At 40.2% G+C, this 23,797-nt stretch overlaps 1 protein-coding gene across 2 annotated transcripts; it reads right to left on the bottom strand.

The window, feature by feature from the left end:
* Positions 1 to 1,126: 1,126 nt before the first annotated feature.
* cdk1 (cyclin dependent kinase 1) lies at positions 1,127 to 22,216 on the bottom strand. Of its 2 annotated transcripts, none has more exons than XM_060933562.1 (8): positions 22,129 to 22,216; positions 20,828 to 20,877; positions 18,049 to 18,205; positions 16,312 to 16,435; positions 15,598 to 15,768; positions 15,345 to 15,508; positions 1,601 to 1,742; positions 1,127 to 1,524 (listed from the first exon to the last, which is right to left on the bottom strand). In XM_060933562.1, exons 2-8 carry the CDS (start codon positions 20,862 to 20,864, stop codon positions 1,411 to 1,413), a joined length of 909 nt encoding a protein of 302 aa, XP_060789545.1. In that variant the 5' UTR covers positions 20,865 to 20,877; positions 22,129 to 22,216; the 3' UTR covers positions 1,127 to 1,410. The 2 variants fall into 2 exon arrangements, with proteins under 2 accessions (XP_060789545.1, XP_060789544.1); XM_060933561.1 differs by having other exon boundaries at positions 20,828 to 20,880; positions 22,129 to 22,210.
* Between the last annotated feature and the right edge of the window lie 1,581 nt (positions 22,217 to 23,797).

Raw genomic sequence — 23,797 nt, 5'->3', positions numbered from 1 at the left:
GTAGCGAGATACAGCCCTGATCAGACGCTAACAGTAGGTCATTTACTACTTTAACCAGTGCTGTCTCTGTGCTATGATGAGGTCTAAATCCTGACTGATACATTTCATGGATGTTATTCCTATGTAAATATGAGCATATTTACATGAGAAGCCAGAGATATGGGACACTGAGCTAAAAATTCTAGTCTCGCCCCTTTATTTTTCCATCTGTCTTTGTTTAAATTATCATCCCCCGCCCAAATTAAGTTTGCTGGGTGATATAGAAACGGGTTTCGTCTGTCCACGTTTTCGGGCCATATCTTTAAAACTATTGAAGATGTCTTCATGAAACTTTGTATACATATCAAGCAATATGTGAACTGGTGCCTTTTGCTATATTGGATTTTTGAGAAAAAGTATTTTTAAAATTATATTAAAAAATAGATTTTGACTTAGTTTCTAAGAGCAATGTTTGTTTCCAGAGCATATATCCAAAACTATTCACTATACAGATTTGAAACTTGGTATACATGTTAACATGGTGATGTAGATGTGCCTTTTCATACTAATAAATTTGAGAAATTTTAATTTTTCCAGTGTTTCCATGGAAACAATTTCAGACCTAGTTTCTCAGGTTAGTCTTAGGGGTAGGTTGTTTCCAGAGCTGAACTTGAAAACTATGAGTGGTATGGTCTTGAAAGTTGGTATATGTTCCTTTTGATACTAAGAAATGAGAGAAATTTTAATTTTTAGCTCACCTGGATCAAAGGTCCGGTTGGCTTATACTATGGGATACTGAGGTCAGTGTAAAGAGGTAAGGGTTTGTTTCCTGCAGTAGACCTTGAAAAATGTGACAAATAATATCTTGACACTTGGTATATAGAGTGGGGGATATCAATGACTCTGTCATCTTGTTTACTTAGCATTAGGTTGATGTATAGGCTTCACTTTAGATGCATCATTTTTAATGTGAAATTATTTATTTGTAATTTTTTTTTTTTAGGTGTAGATCGATGTGATTTTCATAACTCATGAACATGGATGCATCTCAACAGATCAACACAGGCTTAGAGGAAGGGCAGAAAAGAAAATATAGTTCAGCCCTTACAAAGTGCACTTTACTGAGGATACATTAAATCAGCACTAATCTGGTTCAAATCCAACATATAGACCATTTAATCAGAGACTAAGTATAGGAAAAACACATACAAAAGCACAAACAAAAACATACATTAGGAAAAGGATTTCATTATCATCAGATTGTAAAGTCTGCATCAGTGCAGTAAAGAGCTTTCGGATCAAATATAGATTTGTTGCACCAGGAACGATGTTTGTAATTCTGAATTCCTCAGAATGAGTGATCCTGACTGTTTTGATTTTAGTCGCCTTGGCATATAGCACCATCTTAGGTCTCACTTGTTTGGTTAATGTTTATTTTTTGAGGTTGCTGGCAGGTAGCGTGGTCTTATCCAAATCATCGAAATAGGGGTGAGTCATAGCCTGTCGTGCAGAAATCCTCTTCAGGGGGTCATAGGTGAGCATTTTCTAAATGACAAAGAGAAAAGTGTCACTCTGATAGTTTATTTTTCCTTAGTCAAGCAAACCGGAAATCTCAGCTCACCCCAAGCAGATCAATGCCATTCTTGTCAAGATTCTTAACCATGCTTCCCAGACTGCCAGACTTCCACTTGGGGAAAGTGTTCTTATAATCAGGTAGCGACTCTACATCTGGCCACACCTCATTATTTGGGGTACCTAGAACCCTGAAAGCATGCACACACAAAACTGGCAAATGTTATATAATTAACATCATTACAGAAAGGCAAAACACAGCCCCTTCATCAACACAAACAGCATTACACTGCCCTATATCTAGATCTCCATTTGCTCTTTATTCTGTTATTTCATCAGGGACATGGTAAATGATTCTTGATTAACTGGACAATCATATTGATTTCAAGTATGCATAGCAGTTTTACAGGTTCTCTGTGTTCCCTTCACACAGAAGATACTTTGGCACTGCACCCAGGTACAGCAGCAGTCAAAGGTTTACATACAAGAAGATGAATGTCATGACAATGTCAGGCTTTCAGCGATTTTTTGAAATGTTCTTTTTCTGTAGTAGAATGACTGTACAAACATACATCTTTAATGGGGGGGGGGGACCCCACAATTGGGTGCTTTTTATAATCAGTTTTATTTTGGACTTTCTGAAGTCAACACAGGATCAAAACTGTACATTACAGCATACCTAAATGGGACATTCCACCAAATGGGTGCAATTTGCTTGTTGTACCATTCTCAAATTAAACTTAATTTGTTATATCTTTTCAACACTGATTATAAAACACATATTTAACTATTCAAACTGTGTATTGGTCAACCTCAGGCTACGTTTTTATTTATTTTTACAAGGCTTGGAAGTCAAAGATGGCTGCACACGCTTTATATGAGTAACAGGACTGAGTTTTTAGCCTAGGATTAGCTAATACATGGAATTAAGCCACATGGCATCATCGCTAATAGCATGACCACACTTAACACATTCTGGTGACTTACCAAAAATCTGTATTTTTAAAATAAACAAATATCTAAGAAATAATTTAAGTAACAGGACAGTATGTTGACATTGAACTTATCAAAGTTAAAAAAAAAAAAAAAAAAAAAAAAGGCAAATATACAGAAAAGTAAAATGAGAGAACTAACTTTTGGTCTTCCCATGGCCTTCAGAAGACACAACTGATGTAACTTCCTGTTGAGCATGTGATTTATGGAATGTTCCAAATTTGTCATATGGGGTAATATGTTTGGGTAACAGGACTGAGTGAAAACCCAGGGACATGACTAAAATGTGTATTTTAACTAAGATATTGGGGATTTCTTATGAAAAAATATATTTAAACCATGGATAGGACATGGAGTCACATCAGTGCAAAAGAAATACTGTTTCTGAAAGATTTTAATCATATGTCATAGTTAAGTATAGAGTGCAGGGACAGGCAACATGCTATTTTTCAGTGTTTTAGGTAGTTTTTATTAATCCTTACAATTATATATCTTAAATTTGAAATCAGATCAATGTGCAGGACATTCTGCGTAATAAGGAAATGTATTTTAAAAGTACATTTTTATGTGCATTTATACATAATTTTCTAGGGATGGAAATGGCACCGATTCGGTGGAATGGCTCATACCTAACATTTAATATTTTACTGAATAGGAGCTCAATTAAAATTTGTGTTTCCTGGAACAGACCCTTCAATCCATCCATCTTCTACTGCTCATCCAGATCGCATGGGTAGCAGCCTAAGCAGAGCAGCCCAGACTTCCCTCTCCCCGGCCACCTCCACCAGCTCTTCCAGGGGAATACCGAGGCATTCAATCTCTCCAGTGTGTCCTGGGTCTGCCGCAGGGTGTCCTCCCCGTGGGGCATGCCCAGAAAACCCCCTTCAGGAGGCATCCAGGGAGCATCCTAACAAGGTGCCCAAACCACCTCAACTGACTCCTTTTGATGTGGAGGAACAGCGGTTCTAGTCAGTCTCTCCCAAATGACCAAGCTTCTCACCCTGTCTCTAAGGGAGAGTCCAGCCACCCTGCAGAGAAGAAGAAAAAAAAACAAAAAAACCCCCTCATTTCTACCGCTTGTATCTGCGATCTCATTACTTTCGGTCACCACCCATAGCTCGTGACCATAGGTGAGAGTAGGAATGAAGATGGACCAGTAAATTGAGAACTATACCTTTTGGCTCAGCTCTCTCTTTACCACCACAGACCGGTTTAGCGTACGCATCACTGCTAACACTGCCCCAATCCGTCTGTCCAACTCCCGCTCCCCCTTACCCTCACTTGTGAACAAAACCCCAAGATACTTAAACTCCTCCACTTTAGGTAGCAACTCCCCCCTGACCTGGAGTAGGCACTCCACCCGTTTCCAGCTGAGCGCCATAGCCACGGACTTGGAGGTGCTGATCCTCATTCCAGCCACTTCGCATTCAGCTGCAAACCGTCCCAGCGCATGCTGCAAGTCACAGATTAATGAAGCCAACAGGACCACATCATCCGCAAAAAGCAGAGACGTGATCCTGCGGCCACCAAACCGGACACCTTCCGCCCCTTGGCCGCACCTAGAAATTCAGTCCATAAAAGTTATAAACAGAACTGGTGACAAAGGGCAGCCCTGGCAGAATCCAACATGCACCGGGAACGAGTCAGACTTACTACCGGCAACATGAACCAAACTCCTGCTCTGGTCATACAGGGACCGAATGGCCCGTAGTAGTGGGCCCTGAACCTCATACTCCTGAAGCACCCCCCACAGGGCAGCACAAGGGACACGGTCATAAGCCTTCTCCAGGTCCACAAAACACATGTAGAACAGTTGGGTAAACTCCCATGCATCCTCCAGTACAGTTGCAAGGGTAAAGAGCTGGTCCAGTGTTCCACGATCGGGACAAAAACCGCATTACTCCTCCTGAATCCGAGGTTTGACTATTAACTGGACTCTCCTCTCCAGCACCCCAGCATAGGCTTTCCCAGGGAGGCCTTCCACCATTGGACAATGTCCCCAGTTGAGGTCAACAGCACTCCATCCTCACTGTAAACAGGAGGGACAGAACACTGCTTTCCCTTCCTGAGCTGCCTGACAGTTTGCCAGAATCTCTTCGAGACTGACCGAAAGTCACTTTCCATGGCCTCACCAAACTCCTCCCACACCAGAGTTTTTGCTTCAGTGACTGCCAGAGCCACATTCCACTTAGCCCGTCGGTATCTGTCAGCTGCCTCTGGAGACCCACAGGGTAACCAAGCCCTTGACGGCTCCCCTCACCACAGGTGTCCACCAGCAGGTTCAGGGATTATTGCCACAACAGGCACCAACAACCTTGCAGCCGCAGCTCTGCATGGCCGCCTCAGCAATGGAGGTGCGAAACATGGTTCACTCGGACTCAATGTCCCCATCCTCCCCCGGTATGCAGTTGCAGCTCTGCCGGATGTGGCAGTTGAAGATCCGCCAGACGGGAGCCTCCGCCAGACGTTCCCAGCATACCCTCACTACTCATTTGGGCCTGCCAAGTCTGTCCAGCCTCCTCCCCCACCATCTGATCCAGCTTGCCACCAGGTAGTGATCAGTTGACAGCTCTGCTCCTCTCTTCACCAGAGTGTCCCAGACATACAGTTGTAAATCAGGTGAAACGACTACAAAGTCAATCAATCATCGATCTACGGCCTAGGGTGTCCTCGTGCCACGTGCACTTATGGACACCCTTATGCTCAAAAACTGTTATGGCCAAACCATGCATGGCACAGAAGTCCAACAACTGAACACCACTCGGGTTCAGATCGGGCAGGCCGTCCCTCCCAAATCACACCCCTCCAGGTCTCACAGTCATTGCCCACATGAGCATTGAAGTCCCCCAGTAAAACAATGGAACAGACCCAACTTTTAAAAACACAGTCCACATATTTTCGATAGGGTTGAGGTCAGGACTTGTGTAGCTTAATATTCGCCTGCTTCATCACCAACCAGCTTTAATGTGCATTTGGAGTCGCTGTCCTGTTGGAGCATCCAACTCTGTCCAAGTTTCTGATGGTTTGAGGTTATGCTGAAGAATTCAGGTAGTCCATTATTCCATCCATTTTGTGCAATGGATCAGTTCCACTGGCAGTAAAACAGCCCCAAAGCCTGATACTACCACCACCATACTCAACAGTTGGTACAGTGTTCCAACGTACCTTTGATTATTGTGGCCCAACAAAATCTTTGCATCATCGGACTATAAATCTTTCCTCCAGAAGACTTTGTCCACATGGCCATCAGCAAACTTTAGTTGAGGTTGAAGGTGTGGATTTTAGAGCAGTGCTTCTTTCTTGGACAGGAGCCTCTCAGTCCATAGTGATGTAAATCCGACTATAGACAGTGTTCCAGCAGCTTCCAGTTCATGGCAGGCCTGTGCCTTGGTGGTTCCTGACCATCTGAACCAATTTTCTCTCAGCCAAGGGTGACAGTCTGGGTCTTCTTCCAGCAAAGTGGCTTCACCTCCCAATAACTTGTATTTGCATACAGTTTCTGAACTGATGATCTTGAAAAATACAGTTGTTTAGAAACAGCTCCAGGAGACATTCCTGCATTATATAAATCTATGATGATTCTTCTTAGTTCCGCACGGAGCTTCTTGGACTTTCCTACTATACAAGCCCTTAAGTTGTGCAAAGAGAAGCAACCATCTGTCGTCAATCATAAATGACTAACAGGAAGTTCAGAGGCCACAAGTTCAGAGAGGGACTTTCAGCACCACTGAATTAATAATCTAAAAAGGCCAATGTATACATTTTTTAGCCTGTATGTATAATTTTGATCTGTGTTGATTTCAGAAAACCGAAAAATTCAAATTTGTGCATTTTTTTCACCCATTAGAGATGCATGTTGTACAATCATTCTGCCCCCCCCCCCCAAAAAAAAAAAACAGTTCAGGTTGAGGAATTATTTATTTATACACACACAAGTTTGGGCACCCTTGCTGAAAATGTCTGTTACTGTGAATAATTAAGTGAGCAGAAGATGAACTGATCATCAAAAGACATAAAAGGTAAAGATGAGACCAGGGCAGGAATTTCATGAGGGCCATGGCCCTCGTGCCCTCACAACTTGGCCTTGTGCCCTTGGAAAAAAATATCTGCCATAAGGCCACAGTGGCCTTAATGCCCTGCGGTTTTGTAGTCTGCCTCGTGACTGCCAATAGGCTTTAACATCACCTGTGTCTATTGAGAAAAAAAAAAAATGCGTCTTTTGATGACATTCTGGATTCTTATTGGGCAACTCATCAGTGGTGGATTGGACTCGAGCCTGGCATGAACCGCTCCGACGTGTTACAATGACACCAAATCACCAGCCAACCAGGAGACTTAAACACATCCCCGCCCACTTGTGTCCGCATCTGGGACGTTGAATTTTCACAGAAGGAGGGAAGAAGTTGACTGGGGTAAGACTGTGATAAATTAACGAACGAATAAGATAGGAATTTCAACATATATAGGGCATAAGTTTGTTACCGTCAAATAAGCATTGCTTGTACAGTAATGTTATGTCATTACAACGTTGACCCACTTTTAACATGCTGAGTACCGACTGTAGCCGGTAACAAATGCTAATTAGCTTACTGTCAAGTTTTTCCTTTGTTGAGCTTTAAATGTAAGGTCATGGATGTTACTCCTGCTTGTTCCTGCCGTAATATGATACGTGATATGTGCTGTTGGCTGTTCTTGGACACTTTTTTAATCTATACAGTTAGCATTGTTTTGTTACTAGTATTGTACGTTTCTTTTTGCTGTTTAACCGAAGTGTAACTGCTGCCATCTTGACGAGATCACCATCGCAAGAGATTTCCTCTCATTGTTTTTGGCGTCATTACAACATTAACATTTACTTTATTAATTTACCCCCTCTGTGTAAATTAGAAAATGGCGCAACTTCCTCTGTAGCCGTCAACGGACAAGCACAGACTTGTCTTGAGTTTTGAGCCAATCACAACAGGGCAGCACTTTGGCCTGAGGTAAAACATGATAGTTTAAGTTGCAAAAATGAGTACACCCAATGACTGTCTCATATACTCTTCATATACTCATACTGTTTAAGTAATGCAATAAAACTAATCTTTAAAAGTGGTGTTTACTCAAACTGCATAGAATGAACTTTCGGGTTAACAGTGTAATAGTGTTGCAGTGTTCTGCAAATTTGCAATTTAATATTTCATATCTTGAGACATGAAAGTGCCATTTTAAAAAATAAAATGTCAGAAATGTTTTCTTTGTCGTCTATTTAGTTCATTTTATTTCCTCAATTTTCCTTGATTGAGAAATCGGTCTGGGCTCTTATGGGTTAATTGATGTCGGATGCTGCATCGTGCAACATTGTCTCTAGCGCCGGTTGTTGCATAATGCAACATTGCCCCAAATGCTGGTTGCTGCATAACGCAGCATTGTTGATTTGTCATTATTTTCAAGACGCATGCCAGATTTGTTTTTTTTTATAAAAATGTGTTAGTGTTAATGCTGAATGAGCATGATCCAATAAAAGCAGAGAATTTTGTCTTTTAAATGCAACTTATTTCATGTCTTTATGTGCTTCAGAGGCTGAGATATTGAATTTTTCATAGGCGTTTTCAATTATTTTTATTTCAGAAAACCCTCAGGCAGATGGGGACCTTTTCTAAAAGCTGGCTTAGGCATTTGCAGACATTTTTTGCAGGCGTTTCAGGCGTCAATGGGTTAATCAGTAGCCTGCATGCTAGTATATGTTCCATTTACAGTCAAAAATTTTGATGTACTCCAGGCTCAATTTTGATTAATCAAAAATCTGCATAGTAGTACAGTCTGAAGATGCTCTTGCACATTCGGTGTCAATTGAACAAAAATTATGGGAGGATATAAGTTTTACAATTTTTGAAGTGAGTGATGGATTGATAAGTTTAGTTGTGTTCAATATTTTCTTATCTTCAGACATAATAGTGTAGATGTTTCTTTACCTGCTTGATAGTTTCGACTGAGACTCCAATCTTCCTCAGAAGAGAGTCATTAGTCCTTAAATTAAATTCATTATAGATGTGAACTTAAAATCATTGTTTTATTTTATAGCCTTGGTGCCCTGGCTTTTGGCCTTCGTGCCCTCAAAAAAATTGACAGCACAAAAGGCCAAATGGCCTTGCCCCTAACATGACAAAATTCCAGGTCTGGAGGAGACATTTCTTTTCAGCGTTTTATGCAGGTTTTGTGTACTGTTTTGTACAATTGGAGAGTGATAAAAGAAAAGGAACACCATGCGAAAGTTTGGGCACCCCAATACATTTGAGTTATCAGGTAACTTTTACCAAGGTTCCAGACCTTAATTAGCTTATTGAGCTGTGGCTTGTTCAAATTCTTCATTAGGAAAGGTCAGATGATGCAGATTTCAAAGCTGTATAAATTCTCTGACTCCTCAAACTTGTCCTTAAAATCAACAGCCATGGGCTCCTCTAAGCAACTCCCTAGCATTCTGAAAATTAAAATAATTGATGCTCACAAAGCAGGAGAGAAGGCTACAAGAATGTAGCAAAGTGTCTTCAGGTAACTGTTTCCTCAGATCGAAATGTTAAGAAATGGCAGTTAACAGAAACCGTGGAGATCAAGGTGAGGTCTGGAAGATGAAGAAAACCTTCTGAAAGAACTGCTCATTGGATTGCTAGAAAGGCAAATAAAAACCCCTGTTTGACTGCAAAAGACCTTCAGAAAGATTTAGCAGACCCTGGAGTGGTGGTGCACTGTTCTACTATGCAGCAACACCTGAACAAATATGACCTTCATGAGAAAGTCATCAGAAGAAAACCTTTCCTGTGTCCCAGCCACAAAATTCAGTGTCTGAAGTTTGCAAATGAACATCTAAGCAAGCCTGATGCATTTTGGAAACAAGTCCGATGGACTGATGAAATCAAAATAGAACTTTTTGGCCACAATGTGCAAAGGTATATTTGGAGAAAAAAGGGTGCCAAATTCCGGGGGGGGGGGACACGGGACCCCTCTCCAACTCTGAAGCATGGGCGTGGATTGATCATGCTTTGGGGTTGTGTTGCAGCCACTGGCACAGGGCACATTTCATTGGTTGAGGGAAGCATGGATTCGAATAAATGCCACCAAACTCTGGAAGCAAACATCACACCATCTGTAAAAAAGTTGAAGTTAAAAAGAGGATGGGTCCTACAATAAGACGATGACCCAAAACACACCTCAAAATCTACAATGGAATACCTCAAGAGACACAAGCTGAAGGTTTTGCCATGGCCCTCACAGTCCCCTGACCTAAACATCATTGAAAATCTGTGGATAGATCTCAAAAGAGCAGTGCATGCAAGACAGCCCAAGAAACTTGTAGAACTGGAAGCCTTTTGCAAGGACGAATGCACGAAAATCCCCCAGGTAAGAACTGAAAGATTATTAGCTGGCTACAAAAAGTGTTTAGGGCAATTCCATGTAAATGTCAACCTCACCATGCAAAAATAAAGCAACATGTAATACATCAAAACCACTCCCAGAGATATCACCTAAGCCTGTATTTTACAGATGTGAATAAGTTGAACCAATTTGTCACAAGAATTGTTCCCTTCGCCTTAATATGTCAGTCTTCCTTTCTTATAATGTAAAACCCAAGCTAAAATCAACTTTGATCATGTACAATTCTATATTATTGCCACAAGCCACAGAAATGTATGCTAAAATCCACAAAACAGCAAAACAATAGCCGTCCTAAATATTATTTAAGAACTTTGATAGTTTTAGCTGATATTTAGAGAGTTTTTCAAAGGGTTATGGTGGTTAAATTGCTGATTTTCTAAACATATGCCATGTCTATTTCAGACGCGTCACATCCATAACGGAATTTCGTCACATCCATAACGCTGACTTTTCCTTCCGAAACTCTGCATGAAATACAAAATATTTTAAACAAAGATTTTTTAATATTCACCTTGGACCCCTCTATCAAACGGATATCTCCATTTCGACATTAGATTTACAATTTCACAGAGTTTGATAAAAATGTACAGTCACCCAAGAAAAGTGATACTTTTTCTGTCACATCCATAACGCATCTTTTATTGGCATTTTCTGGCATGCCCTAGATGTACTATGGGAATTGTTCTTGCTCTATCACTTCTCCAGTATGGTACAGCCTCAAAATATGCAACACCTGTTTAAATACTGGGAGACAATAAAACATGCACTGGGTCATTTGTTGCCATTTTGAGTTCAAGTGTCACGTCCATAACGCTGGAATTGCTCTTTACAAAACTGTGATACTTGCCAAAGGGGGTGTTACTAAGTACTGACCATGTCAGGTGCCCAAACTTTTGCTTCAGGTCCTTTTCATTTTTTGGTATTTTATACCTGTAAATGATGTAAATAAAAATGTAATCTTACGGAAAATATTAAAGAAACGTCTCATCTTTACCCTTATGCCTTTTGGTGATCAGTTCATCTTCTGCTCACTTAACTAGTCACAGTAACAGACATTTTCAGCAGGAGTGCCCAAACTTTTGCATGCCACTGTGTGTGTGTGTGTGTGTGTGTGTGTGTATACACACATAAGCACCCATCACAGCCCCAAGGTCACTTTACAGGGAGAAAAAAAAATTGCTAAACTAAACAGAGGAGGAGGAAGAGAAGTATTCATAGAAAAGAAAAAGCCTTTTCTTCACAGAGAAATTGAGGGAGAGATTTCCAGAGCTTGGGAGCCATGGCATTGAAGGACCCACCTCTCAAGGTGGATAGTCTAGTGCGTGCACTCAGCTCTATATAAAACCTAGAGAGCTCATAGGCTCGTCAGAGTGAAACCATCTGGAGGCCATCTTCCCACTCACATCGCATGTATAACCTTCGTATCTGATCAAACTTACTTTTCTTGGGGTATGTCTGCCCCCCTTCATTACCTCTTATTTTCTCACCTTTACCCCCACTCCTTACATATCTTTATAGCGCTCCTCTTCATTGTCCGTCCCCGCCCCTTTTTCCAGTCTCTGATCATTTTTTTTTTAAATGGCTCTTTTAGTACTATAATTATTTCAACGGCGATTATTTCAGTTTCTCTCTTATACAGTGTATCTCTCTTACATCTAGTTCTTCCTTCCTTTCTCTCCTTTTTATTATTATTATTATTATTATACCAACACAAAGGGTGTCCAATACTTCCTTTCTGTCTAGGACAGTTGTTGAAACAATTATTCTCTCATGTTATTTGCAATCTTCACTTCATTCTCACAGTCATGTCTTAGCAATATTTATTGGTCACATAATTCACTGTCACAATACTCATGCAGCTTGCAACCAATAAATACTGTTCAGACATGACTGAGAGCGAAGTGAAAATGGCAAATAACATGAGAAAATAATCCTGTTTCAACAACTGTCCTAAATAGAAAGGAAGTATTGTACAGCCTGTGTTAGTATAATAGATATATATGAAAGAGAAAGATACACTGTATAAGAGAAAAACTGAAATAATCTATGTTGAAAATAATTAGTAGTAGTAAGAGCCGTTAAAAAAAAATGATCAGAGACTGGACTGGAAAAGAAAAAAAACGAAACACCAATAACAGTGAAGGGGAGCACGATAAGTAAGGAATGGGGTAAAATAAGAGGTAATGAAAGAAAAAGTCAGGAGATACTTTTCTTGGGGAAAATTTGATCGGATACGATGGTTTAACACAAGCCAAAGACACACAATGTGAGTGGTAAGATGGCAGCCAGATGGTTTTACTCGTCTATACAACAGGGAATAGGCTAGAAGTTCTCCAGATTTTATATAGAGCTCAGAGGGTGTGTGGGACAGTAAGTTAGTTACACAAAGAGGATCTGAGAGAACAAGAGGGAGATTAGGGGGTCAGGAGTTCACTGCACCATGTTATCTAGAGACCCATTGGCCCGTCTTTTCAAATGCCAATACTAGAAGTCGACGGCTAATTTTCTGCAATGACGGGCTTCAAAATTCCTATAAGGAAAAAAATATAATATATAATAAAAAATAAATCTGCATCCCATGTTTCTCCGGTACAATGCTTGCTCTCCCTTATTCCTGAAGCAGGACATGATTTGCTGCTCAGAACCTATAGTGCGCAGCATGGTAACCAACCATAGTCCTTGCTTCATACTGCTGGCCCTGGCTGCCTGCCATGTTGTTGCTGAGGACACAATGGCAATGCATTCGTCACCTCAGGCTGCTGCCGCAAAGCCAAAGCAGGCTAAGATTTCTGCATTTTCCTCCCGTGGCACTGTCAACCACCCTGAGCGGTTTGAGCTAGTGGAGGAGGCTCAGAACACCAATGTGATGTAGTGAGCTATAGTATAAAGAGTTGACAAATGCTACATGTTGCCAATCTTGGTACCCTCTACATGTGTCTTCTTGTATGTTTTTGGTGTTAGGCCATGAGTTATGTGGTAAGTAACTATAGTCAGCTTCACATCTAGTCCAGGGATGAGCACAGTAAGGAGGAGGGGGAAGTAAGGAAAATATATTTTTAATAAATAAATAAAATAAATAAATTAAAAAAAACCATCCCAACACTCTTTTCAAGGTGATGGTGTGTGTTAATCTTAACCAAAACTGATTGAAAGTTGGCTTGGTGATTGACTTAATCTACATAAGTAGATACTGAAAATATTGACCCACATACTTCATAATATTTAGGTTCCCCTGGAATAGAAGTGAAACTGGGAATAAGACACTTCACAGGAACCCAGGGTCTGACAGATCAACTTTGAATGATGCATCTATTTCAGTTAAATTCAAGAATAAATTTTAGATTTAGGAGTCCAAGTTTGAAATGTAGCCAAGAGGAAGCCGCAGAACTTTTCATGCAACCTCACCTGAGGCGTGTGTGAAATCTCTAATGCTTATACACACTCAACATGTACAAGTAAAGGTTAGCTTCTGTGGTTGGGACAACCATTACCAATTTACCACACCATGCTAATCAGGACTGAGCATTGCAAAATTAGGCGCAAAGGCTACATGTGCTATAAAATGGCATAAATTAAAGAATTTTCTTGAAATGATTTGAGCTGACCGATTCCTTTTTCAGAAACTGACTACCTAAAACACCTTTAAGCACTTCTCCCAACTGCTTTTTCATGCCAAGATTGCACCAGAGGGCCCCAAATTTTCTTCAGTATTTCAAATTTTCCCAGGGGGAAAATAGACACCACCCCCCAGCAGACACCCTTCTCTCAATAATAATACCCTGAGGTAAAGGGGAGCCAGGTTACATCGAGCTTTAAAGGGGAGAAGCAGTATTTTGAATTTTATCCGGGACAGGATTGGTAACCAATCATACCAATTCACTATTCTTAAATTCAAAATGTTTAAAATTCAGGGATATTATAGAATATAAAACTGCCTTAGTAATGTACAAAGTAAGGAATTATAAAGTACCAAGGAATATCCAAATAATGTTCTCAGATAGAGAGGGGGGCTATAATTTTAGGGGGAAATTGAAGTTTAAAATTCGCAGTGCTAGGACAACGTTAAAAATGTTCAGTATTTCTATTCGTGGAGTAAAGCTATGGAACAGTTTGAATGTGGAGCTCATGAAATGTACAACTATAAACCAGTTCAAAAAAAGGTATAAGGAACATGCTATTGAACAAGTGGGTATGGGTACATACGGATATATTATATAAAAAGTGTATATATGCGCATAATTGTATATAATATATAAGCATAATATGCATAATTATGATATGGGTGTCTGTACATATGGATGTGTATAGTTATAGGCATGTGTAATGTGTATATGTATGTACTGTGTATATATATATATATATATATATATATATATATATATATATATATATATATATATGCATAAGTATTTGTATATATGATTTGGTCGATATTATACCATGTTGGTATGTTTTTTTTGTTGATTTTGCTTTCTTTTGTATATATAGTTTATAATGGTGGAAAGTGACGTTTGATTAATGGTGGTATAGAGGGTTAGGATTTGATAAGTTATTTACTTCTTCCTAATCCTTTCCGAACATTATTATGTTATTGCCTTGTGGCTACACTATTCTGTTTATGATGTTTTGATGACTGCATTTTTTATTTTTTTATATCTTCCTTACTGTTCGGAATAAAGCAAAAATCAATCAATCAAACCGGCGGCACGGTGGTGTAGTGGTTAGCGCTGTCGCCTCACAGCAAGAAGGTCCTGGATTCGAGCCCCGGGGCCGGCGAGGGCCTTTCTGTGTGGAGTTTGCATGTTCTCCCCGTGTCCGCGTGGGTTTCCTCCGGGTGCTCCGGTTTCCCCCCACAGTCCAAAGACATGCAGGTTAGGTTAACTGGTGACTCTAAATTGACCGTAGGTGTGAATGTGAGTGTGAATGGTTGTCTGTGTCTATGTGTCAGCCCTGTGATGACCTGGCGACTTGTCCAGGGTGTATCCCGCCTTTCGCCCGTAGTCAGCTGGGATAGGCTCCAGCTTGCCTGCGACCCTGTAGAAGGATAAAGCGGCTAGAGATAATTAGATGAGATGAATCAATCAAACCAGTGTAGCTGAGAGAAGACGGGGGTGATATGGGTCATGCGTTTTGTGTGCGTGAGAAAAAACACACACAAACCTAACCACTAATGAGAGAAAAATGCCACATAGGATAGGAAAACATCTTCCTCTCCTACAAATGGAGTCTGACTGCTAGTTAGTAATTTTCAATTGTAAAGAAGCCTTCAAACCACTTCAACAGTCGTCAGATAAAGCAAATTTACAGTATAGGTACAATATGTCTGACTAGATCCAAGGATTATAGCTTGTAACTGTGCTCTGCTCAGGATACTCCTCTGTGTGTACCTGAAGATACGGAAGAGCTGGTCAATCTCTGAGTCCCCGTGGAACAGTGGCTTCTTGGTGGCAAGCTCGGCGAAGATAGTGCCGATACTCCAAACATCTACTGGAGTAGAATAACGAGAAGCTCCCAGTAAAACCTCTGGGGCCCTGTACCACAGTGTCACAACCTACACACACAAGCACACAATTACTGTGTGAATTAACTTTTAAAGAATGAGCTAATGAGTTACACAGGAGGATTTGGATAGTTGTATACCTCATGTGTGTAAACTCGGACAGGCACCCCAAAAGCACGGGCCAAGCCAAAATCAGCCAGTTTTATTACCCCTTTGTTATCAATTAGCAGATTCTGTGGTTTCAGGTCACGATGTAGAACTCGACGACAGTGACAGAACAGAATACCCTCAAGGATCTGATAGAGGTAACTCTGCAGAACACAGACAGAACATACTGCTGCATTACTCACATGGAACTATGCCCCCCCCCAAAAAAGCTACTTTCCCAACACATACAACTCTAAACACATACACATTTAACAGTATTATCATGTTTATTATTTTTTGCAAACAGTCTTTGAACTCCACCCTTTTTTCTTTCCTTTCCCCAATAATGCTTTGTACAATGTTTTGCTTCATCACAGCGTCAAGAGCAGCAAGCCAATCAAGATAAAGGAAACCTATCAAAGATTCTACGTCATGCTGACCTTTGACACCACCCACAAAATGACAACATGGCTGCATCCTTGAGTGAGCAGGAATACAAAAGAATTTTAAAGTACTGCTTTATGTATGTAACAATACAGAGAAGTCAAAATGCGTAATATTTCTTGCCTATATTTATTTTCCACTGAAGGTACCCTTTAAAAACCATGAACACATATTCCGTACACTCATTTTAAGAGGTTCTCACTTTTTCTATCATAATGCTATTTCAATTCTGCACTTAAGCGTAGTGGATAGCGGTTGCATACCTTGACAAGCATGGGGTCCATGTACTGGCCTGAGGGAATGGAGTCCAAGTATTTCTTCAGATCCATTGACAGAAATTCAAAAACCAAATACAGTTTGGACTCCTGCATCAACACGTCCAACAGTCTAAAAGTGAGAAGAGACAAACCACATGTTGCATGAATGACTTGTTGCTTGCTAGTGTGAACGCAGAGTTAGAGAAATTCTCTCTCAGGCACAGACATGCCCCGTGTCCAAAATCACTCACTACGTAGTGGACTATATAGTGAGTTCGCCATTTTATAGTGCTGTCCAAATGTATAGAGAGAATTATTACACCCTATATAGTGGAGTCATAGTATCCCATAAAGCACCATGAACAGTAGCGTACAACCGATGGTCACTAACCAAGCGCCCTCTCTCCATACACACATTTTCTCATCTCATCTTATTATCTCTAGCCGCTTTATCCTGTTCCACAGGGTCGCAGGCAAGCTGGAGCGGGCGAAAGCTGACTACGGGCAAAAGGCAGGGTACACCCTGGACAAGTCGCCAGGTCATCACAGGGCTGACACATAGACACAGACAACCATTCACACTCATATTCACACCTACGGTCAATTTAGAGTCACCAGTTAACCTAACCTGCATGTCTTTGGACTGTGGGGGAAACCGGAACACCCGGAGGAAACCCACGCAGACATGGGGATAACATGCAAACTCCGCACAGAAAGGCCCTCGTCGGCCATGGGGCTCGAACCTGGACCTTCTTGCTGTGAGGCAACAGCGCTAACCACTACACCACCGTGCCGCCCCTACACACATTTTATATTATACACACACACACACACACTGAAAGAAGGAAAAAGAAAAAAAAAGTGTTGGGGTGAATGGACGGAGGAAGAAAAACAGACATTCAAGTACAATGAAAAATAGTAAGAAAATAGAAAATAAGCTAAAATAGAATAAGACATAAAATACAAGAATAAAAAAAAGTTACAGTGCAAAGGAAGGAATTAATCAAAAGCCTCAAATTTGATTTAATAAAAAGCAGTGGCAAAGAAGAAAGTATTCAGCCTTGATTTAAAAGAACTGAAAGATGCAGCAGACACAAAATACTTCATATTTATTAAAGTGGGAAATACGCTCAGTATAATATATATTTATAAAAAAAATACATGCATGTATTCATTATTTTGAAACCCCCCCAGCCAACTTTTCTGGCACGTTTTAATTGTGCAACAGTAATGATGTAAATAATGGCACTGCAGAATAGTGTCCGAAAGTATTTTTTCCATTTTACCAATGAGCTAACCATATAGTCCTCTATATAGAATTCCCTATATAGTGAGTAGTGAATGAGTAAGTGATTTCGGACACAGAGAGACAAGTGTAGTACTATACCTTGGAGGGGTTGGGTTTAACTATTGAAAGACGCTCAACATGGGGATAGCGAGGATTCACATGTGTTTCCTCAGAGACATATGAACCCAGTCACTGCACCTTTTCAAACTGCTGCTCATGCAACACAACACACTACCTGCACTCTACAGCATAAATGAGCTCACAAATGTCTATGACTGGCTAGCGTTAACGGACTGATCGTGGAGAGAGAATATATTATCCCTCCCAGGTAGTTTGCTGTCTAGGTTCCCAGCATCATCTGGATTTCAACTTCGGTAAATGGTTTTCTGTTGCACTGCAATGCTTTAATTAAAAGGTAGTAATTATAGTATTAAAATAATGGCTCAAGTACACACCGTACAACATTGGGGTGCTGTAGCTCTTTGAGCAGCGAGATCTCTCGTACAGCAGTACTAGGCACACCCTCCTCCTCACTCTCCAGGCGAATCTTCTTCAGAGCCACCACCTGACCAGTAGTTTTGTGCCGGCCCCTATATACCACACCATACGTACCTAAGACAGGATAACACACACTGGTTACTTTTAGTGTGCGTTTACTCAGATTAAATGGCCAATTAATTAAATATATTAATGGGATAGTCCTGATTGTGTCATACTGGTCAATCAGCAGCAGGATGTTCAAAAACTTTGAAAGGAAAAGTCCACCCTGAATAACTTGCACATTAACCTTTATAATAATTAGCATGCGCTCAAGTGGCATTCAATATTTATTTTGTCATGAAACACTGGGCTGACTAAAGTTTCATTGATATGCTGCTTCATTTTCACTTACCAGGTTGTGAGGACCTAGAAAGAGCAAAGCAGCAGCGCTTTAATCTGTCCAGTTCTCTCACCACCTCATCGAAACACTCTGCTCAATGAACTCATTTTCCAGAGCTTGCCGATTGCTCACTAGCCAAGCCAAGCCTCTGCTGTACAGTGGTGCTTGAAAGTTTGTGAACCCTTTAGAATTTTCTATATTTCTGCATAAATGACCTAAAACATCAGATTTTCACACAAGTCCTAAAAGTAAATAAAGAGAGCCCAGTTAAGCAAACAAGACAAAAATATTATACTTGGTCATTTATTTATTGAGGAAAATGATCCAGTATTACATATCTGTGAGTGGCAAAAGTATGTGAACATTTGCTTTCAGCATCTGGCGTGATCCTCTTGTGCAGCAATACCGGAAACAGTTAACTGCACAGTCCTGCACACCAGCTTGGAGGAATTTTAGCCCATTCCTCCATACAGAACAACTTCAACTCTGGGATGTTGGTGGGTTTCCTCACATGAACTGCTCGCTTCAGGTCCTTCCACAACATTTCCATTGGATTAAGGTCAGGACTTTGACTTGGCCATTCCAAAACATTAACTTTATTCTTCTTTAACCATTCTTTGGTAGAACGACTTGTGTGCTTAGGGTCGTTGTCTTGCTGCATGAGGCACCTTCTCTTGAGATTCAGTTCATGGACAGATGTCCTGACATTTTCCTTTAGAATTTGCTGGTATAATTCAGAATTAATTGTTCCATCAACGGTGGCAAGCTGTCCTGGCCCAGATGCAGCAAAACAGACCCAAACCATGATACCACCACCACCACCATGTTTCACAGATGGGATAAGGTTCTTAGGCTGGAATGCAGTGTTTTCCTTTCTCCAAACATAACGCTTCTCATTTAAACCAAAAAGTTCTATTTTGGTCTCATCCATCGACAAAACATTTTTCCAATAGCCTTCTGGCTTGTCCATCTGATCTTTAACAAACTGCAGACGAGCAGCAATATTCTTTTTGGAGAGCAATGGCTTTCTCCTTGCAACCCTGCCATGCACACCATTGTTGTTCAGTGTCCTCCTGATGGTGGACTCATGAACATTAATGTGAGAGAGGCCTTCAGTTGCTTAGAAGTTACCCTGGGGTCCTTTGTGACCTCGCCGACTATTACACACCTTGCTCTTGGAGTGATCTTTGTTGGTCGACTACTCCTGGGGACAGTAACAATGGTCTTGAATTTCCTCCATTTGTATACAATCTGACTGTGGATTGGTAGAGTCCAAACTCTAGAGATGGTTTTGTAACCTTTTCCAGCCTGATGCTCATCAACAACGCTTTTTCTGAGGTCCTCAGAAATCTCCTTTGTTCATGCCATGATACACTTCCACAAACATGTGTTGTGAAGATCAGACTTTGATAGATCCCTGTTCTTTAAATAAAACAGGATGCCCACTCACACCTGATTGTCATCCCATTGATTGAAGACACCTGACTAATTTCACCTTCAAATTAACTGCTAATCCTAGAGGTTCACATACTTTTGCCACTCGCAGATATGTAATATTGGATCATTTTCCTCAATAAATAAATGACCAAGTATAATATTTTTGTATCATTTGTTTAACTGGGTTCTCTTTATCTACTTTTAGGACTTGTGTGAAAATCTGATGTTTTAGGTCATATTTATGCAGAAATATAGAAAATTCTAAAGGGTTCACAAACTTTCAAGCACCACTGTAACTCACTGAATCCATCTTGTACAGTATATCTAAGATGCATTCTATAACTCTGAATGTAATGCTTGCTTGTCTGTACCACTTCTACACTGAGAAAATAGTGAAAGAGAAATGAAGCACTTGCAAATTTGTTTAAGAGCCAATACCAAAACTGGTCCATTATCACTTGATTTAAGACACTGAAGTTTTCCCCCATTAAACCCCACTGTAAGTGCACGAGCAGCAACATCAGTATGACACACAAGCACGACTTTCTCACAAAAATAATGAAATACAGCCCTAAACCAGCTGTAATTTGCACCAGAATAAATAAATAAATACATCACAACTATATGTTTATCAAAATATTTATCACAATAACTGATAACATATCAATTATTTGGAAAGGAAAACTCCACCCTATGCACATTAAAATGCGCACAGGGTGGCGTTTTCCTTTCCAAATAACTGATATTTGGAGTTAGTTGTATTGGAGATTTATGAATATCCATTACTGCAAAATACAGTATTAGGTGAAAGTTTGTAAAACGCGAAACCGGAGTTTTACAAGGAACAGAAATATGTACCACACACTAAACAAACAAATGCATTGGGAGGAAACCCCCCCCCACACACAAAAACTCACCTTCCCCAATTTTCTCAATCTTCAGGTAATCTTCCATTATTGAATGTTCTCTGCTGAGAGAAAAATTCACCATGATTGCACCACACACTGATATCTTTAAACATGTAACACCGCAAGACTTGTTTTTTTAACATTAACTGATTGATCCATTTACTATAATGAAGACATCCATAATTGTTACAATAATCTTGAGATGGTGCTTCACCTACTTTTAAGCAAATGGAGAATGATGGACATTAAGGCTGTTTTTAGGAAAATAAAAGTAAGGCTGTTTTTAGGAAAATAAAAGAGCTAAATCACTCCCAAACTACTACCACCAACAAAAATATCCTTGTGCCAGCCTTCAATGAACGCCTTAGCTTTTAAGTTTATTTAAAAAAAACCCTACTTTTTCTTTAGAAAGTTTTTTTAAATGTAAAAAGTACTCTGCAATAGTGTAAAGCACAAACTTTGTTATAGATTTCTATTTTATGACTTCTACATTATCGAGTCAGTACAAAAACATTTTAGAGTTCCAAACGTTTGTTTTCCAGCACAAAATTAAAAATGTGTGTGTGTGTGTGTGTGTGTGGGGTGTGGGGGGGGGGGGGGGGGGGGGGGTCTGGTATCTGAGCAGTGGTATCTGGTAAGAGACCACTTTTCAGATTAAAAAAAAAAAAAAGAAAAACATAATGAAGGCTCCTGGGTTTTACTGCAAAATTAAGAAGCAAGTGTGACAGTCAAAGTCTCCAGAAGAACTGATGGGTTCTGCGAGATGCTCAGTAAACCCACAGTTCATTTCCTTATGAAACTGCACTCATTGTACCCGAGACTACTATGTTTTTTTTTAAGCAAAGGGTCGTTTCACACCAAATACTAACTGTTTCATTTATTATGGTTTAATGCTGTTTATAATATTTTTTAAAAAACGTTGAGACATTATTTTTTTAAGCCATTTTTGGTCTACAGCATTACATGTATGAAAGGATTAAAATGCTAGCTGGTGATTCATCTTGACTGAACATTTCAGCTAATAAGACAGTAAGGTAGTTTTCTGCCAATAATTCAGTCAAGATCGTTATATAATTCATCTGTAGTAGTTTATTTGACATAAAATACCCATTAATGTTGTTGTTCCCAGTTAAAGTCACCTTTAACTTTAGTTCATTTCCTAGCTAACTCGGTGAGTTGTCCAAGCTACATTAGCTAACTTAACTAACTACGAACACTTTCCACAAACCAGCGGACTGACTAATTAACAGCACTATTACATATTTTTAAGTAAAAGTCACGTTTAATTAAGTAAAATTAAGTAAACTCACCAAAAGTTGGTCTATTTTTTGACACTGCGAAGACGTGAGAAAAGTCTGCAGTTACGAGAAGGTTCAAACCAGCCGCGGTGACGAAATCCAAAACAAACCAATCACATCGCCCGAAGATGATTTAAAAGAGCCAATGAGAAGGAGCCAGAACTGCAGTGGGCGATATCTTAAACGCGGTAGGGCAGTGGTTCTCAACCTTTTTTCAGTGATGTACCCCTTGTAAAATACTTTTTCAGCCAAGTACCCCCGAACCAGTGTAAAGCATTTTTAGTTGAAAAAAAAAAAAAAGACGTAAAACACTGTCAACACTGTCTGTTTTATTAAACTTTGTAACTGCAAAATATTGTATGATCCTCAACTCTTTGGAATTGAAAATGTATAAAAATAACTTAAGATTTTTTTAAATAAATAATTAACTTAGTTATAAATAAAGATTTGTGCACACAAAATAATCAACTTAAAGTGTCCTCTTTTAGGTATATAATAAAGATATGGGTTTAAAACTGAATTTATGAACTCGATTGTTGATAAATAAACAAAAAAATCATTACTATATTTGTGCACAGAAAACGTTCACAAAAAAGAAATCTCGTACGTTCTTTAACGATCAAAACAAGACTGGCATGTCAAACTTAAAAACTGTCAGCACTGATGATTGCATTGTTTTAGTGAGAGGCTTGTGCTTCATTAAGGATCTTGGCAGTGGCGGCTCCTGAATTTTTTTTCAGGGGGGGCAATTTTCCCCCGTTATGTCTACACGGACCTAGTCTGGCTAAAGGCCTCTGCATGCTCTTGCGACAAGGCTTTCGCAGATAGCTTTTCGCAGACAGTTGTAATTTATTGTTGAGCGGGAGTAATAGGCGTGCGCGATGTTATTCACCGGCACAACGCAAGGGGGCGCGAAGTCGCTAGGAGTAGTTGGTGGGTGTGGTTAGTGGAGTGTTTATCCTCCGGTTACTTATAATGACTAGAACTTTTTTTTTATAATGACTAGAACTGGAGTCGTATAGATGTACGTACTTCCTCAATCAACCGCTCTTCGTGCTGCTCCATCTTCGCTCGTGTTTTTAAAAATGCCGGTCGTGAAAACAAACCAAACCAGGAAAGTAGGGAAGCGGAAGTGTGTGTACAGCGGATGTAGAGTGGACCAATCAAGGCCAATTTATGCTGACAACCCAGTCCTCGCAGATAGCGTCGCAGACAGTGTCTGCGTAGCCCCCCCACCTTCGCAGACGCTCTGCGCGCACCTCCCAAAAATTGTGACCACTGCAGAAGCCTCGCAGACAGCGCCGCAGACAAGAGGGCTCTGATTGGTCCACTCTACATCCGCTGTACACACACTTCCGCTTCCCTACTTTCCTGGTTTGGTTTGTTTTCACGACCGGCATTTTTAAAAACACGAGCGAAGATGGAGCAGCACAAAGAGCGGTTGATTGAGGAAGTACGTACATCTATACAACTCCAGTTCTAGTCATTATAAAAAAAAAAGTTCTAGTCATTATAAGTAACAGGAGGATAAACACTCCACTAACCACACCCACCAACTACTCCTAGCGACTTCGCGCCCCCTTGCGTTGTGCCAGTGAATAACATCGCGCACGCCTATTACTCCTGCTCAACAATAAATTACAACTGTCTGCGAAAAGCTATCTGCGAAAGCCTTGTTGCA

This window comes from Neoarius graeffei, chromosome 11 (assembly GCF_027579695.1).
Source record: "Neoarius graeffei isolate fNeoGra1 chromosome 11, fNeoGra1.pri, whole genome shotgun sequence".
NCBI classification, from domain to species: Eukaryota; Metazoa; Chordata; class Actinopteri; order Siluriformes; family Ariidae; genus Neoarius; species Neoarius graeffei.
Note: the sequence above shows the minus strand (reverse complement) of the source record. Positions and strands in the feature narration are given on the sequence as shown.

Coding starts and splice junctions, on each gene's coding strand:
- cdk1 (XM_060933562.1), bottom strand. CDS start 20,864: ATGGAAGATTACCTGAAGATTGAGAAAATTGGGGAAG. Junction 15,769..16,311: donor TGGACCCCATGCTTGTCAAG/GTATGCAACCGC, acceptor TGTGTTCTGCAG/AGTTACCTCTATCAGATCCT. Junction 15,509..15,597: donor TCCGAGTTTACACACATGAG/GTATACAACTAT, acceptor TTGTGTGTGTAG/GTTGTGACACTGTGGTACAG.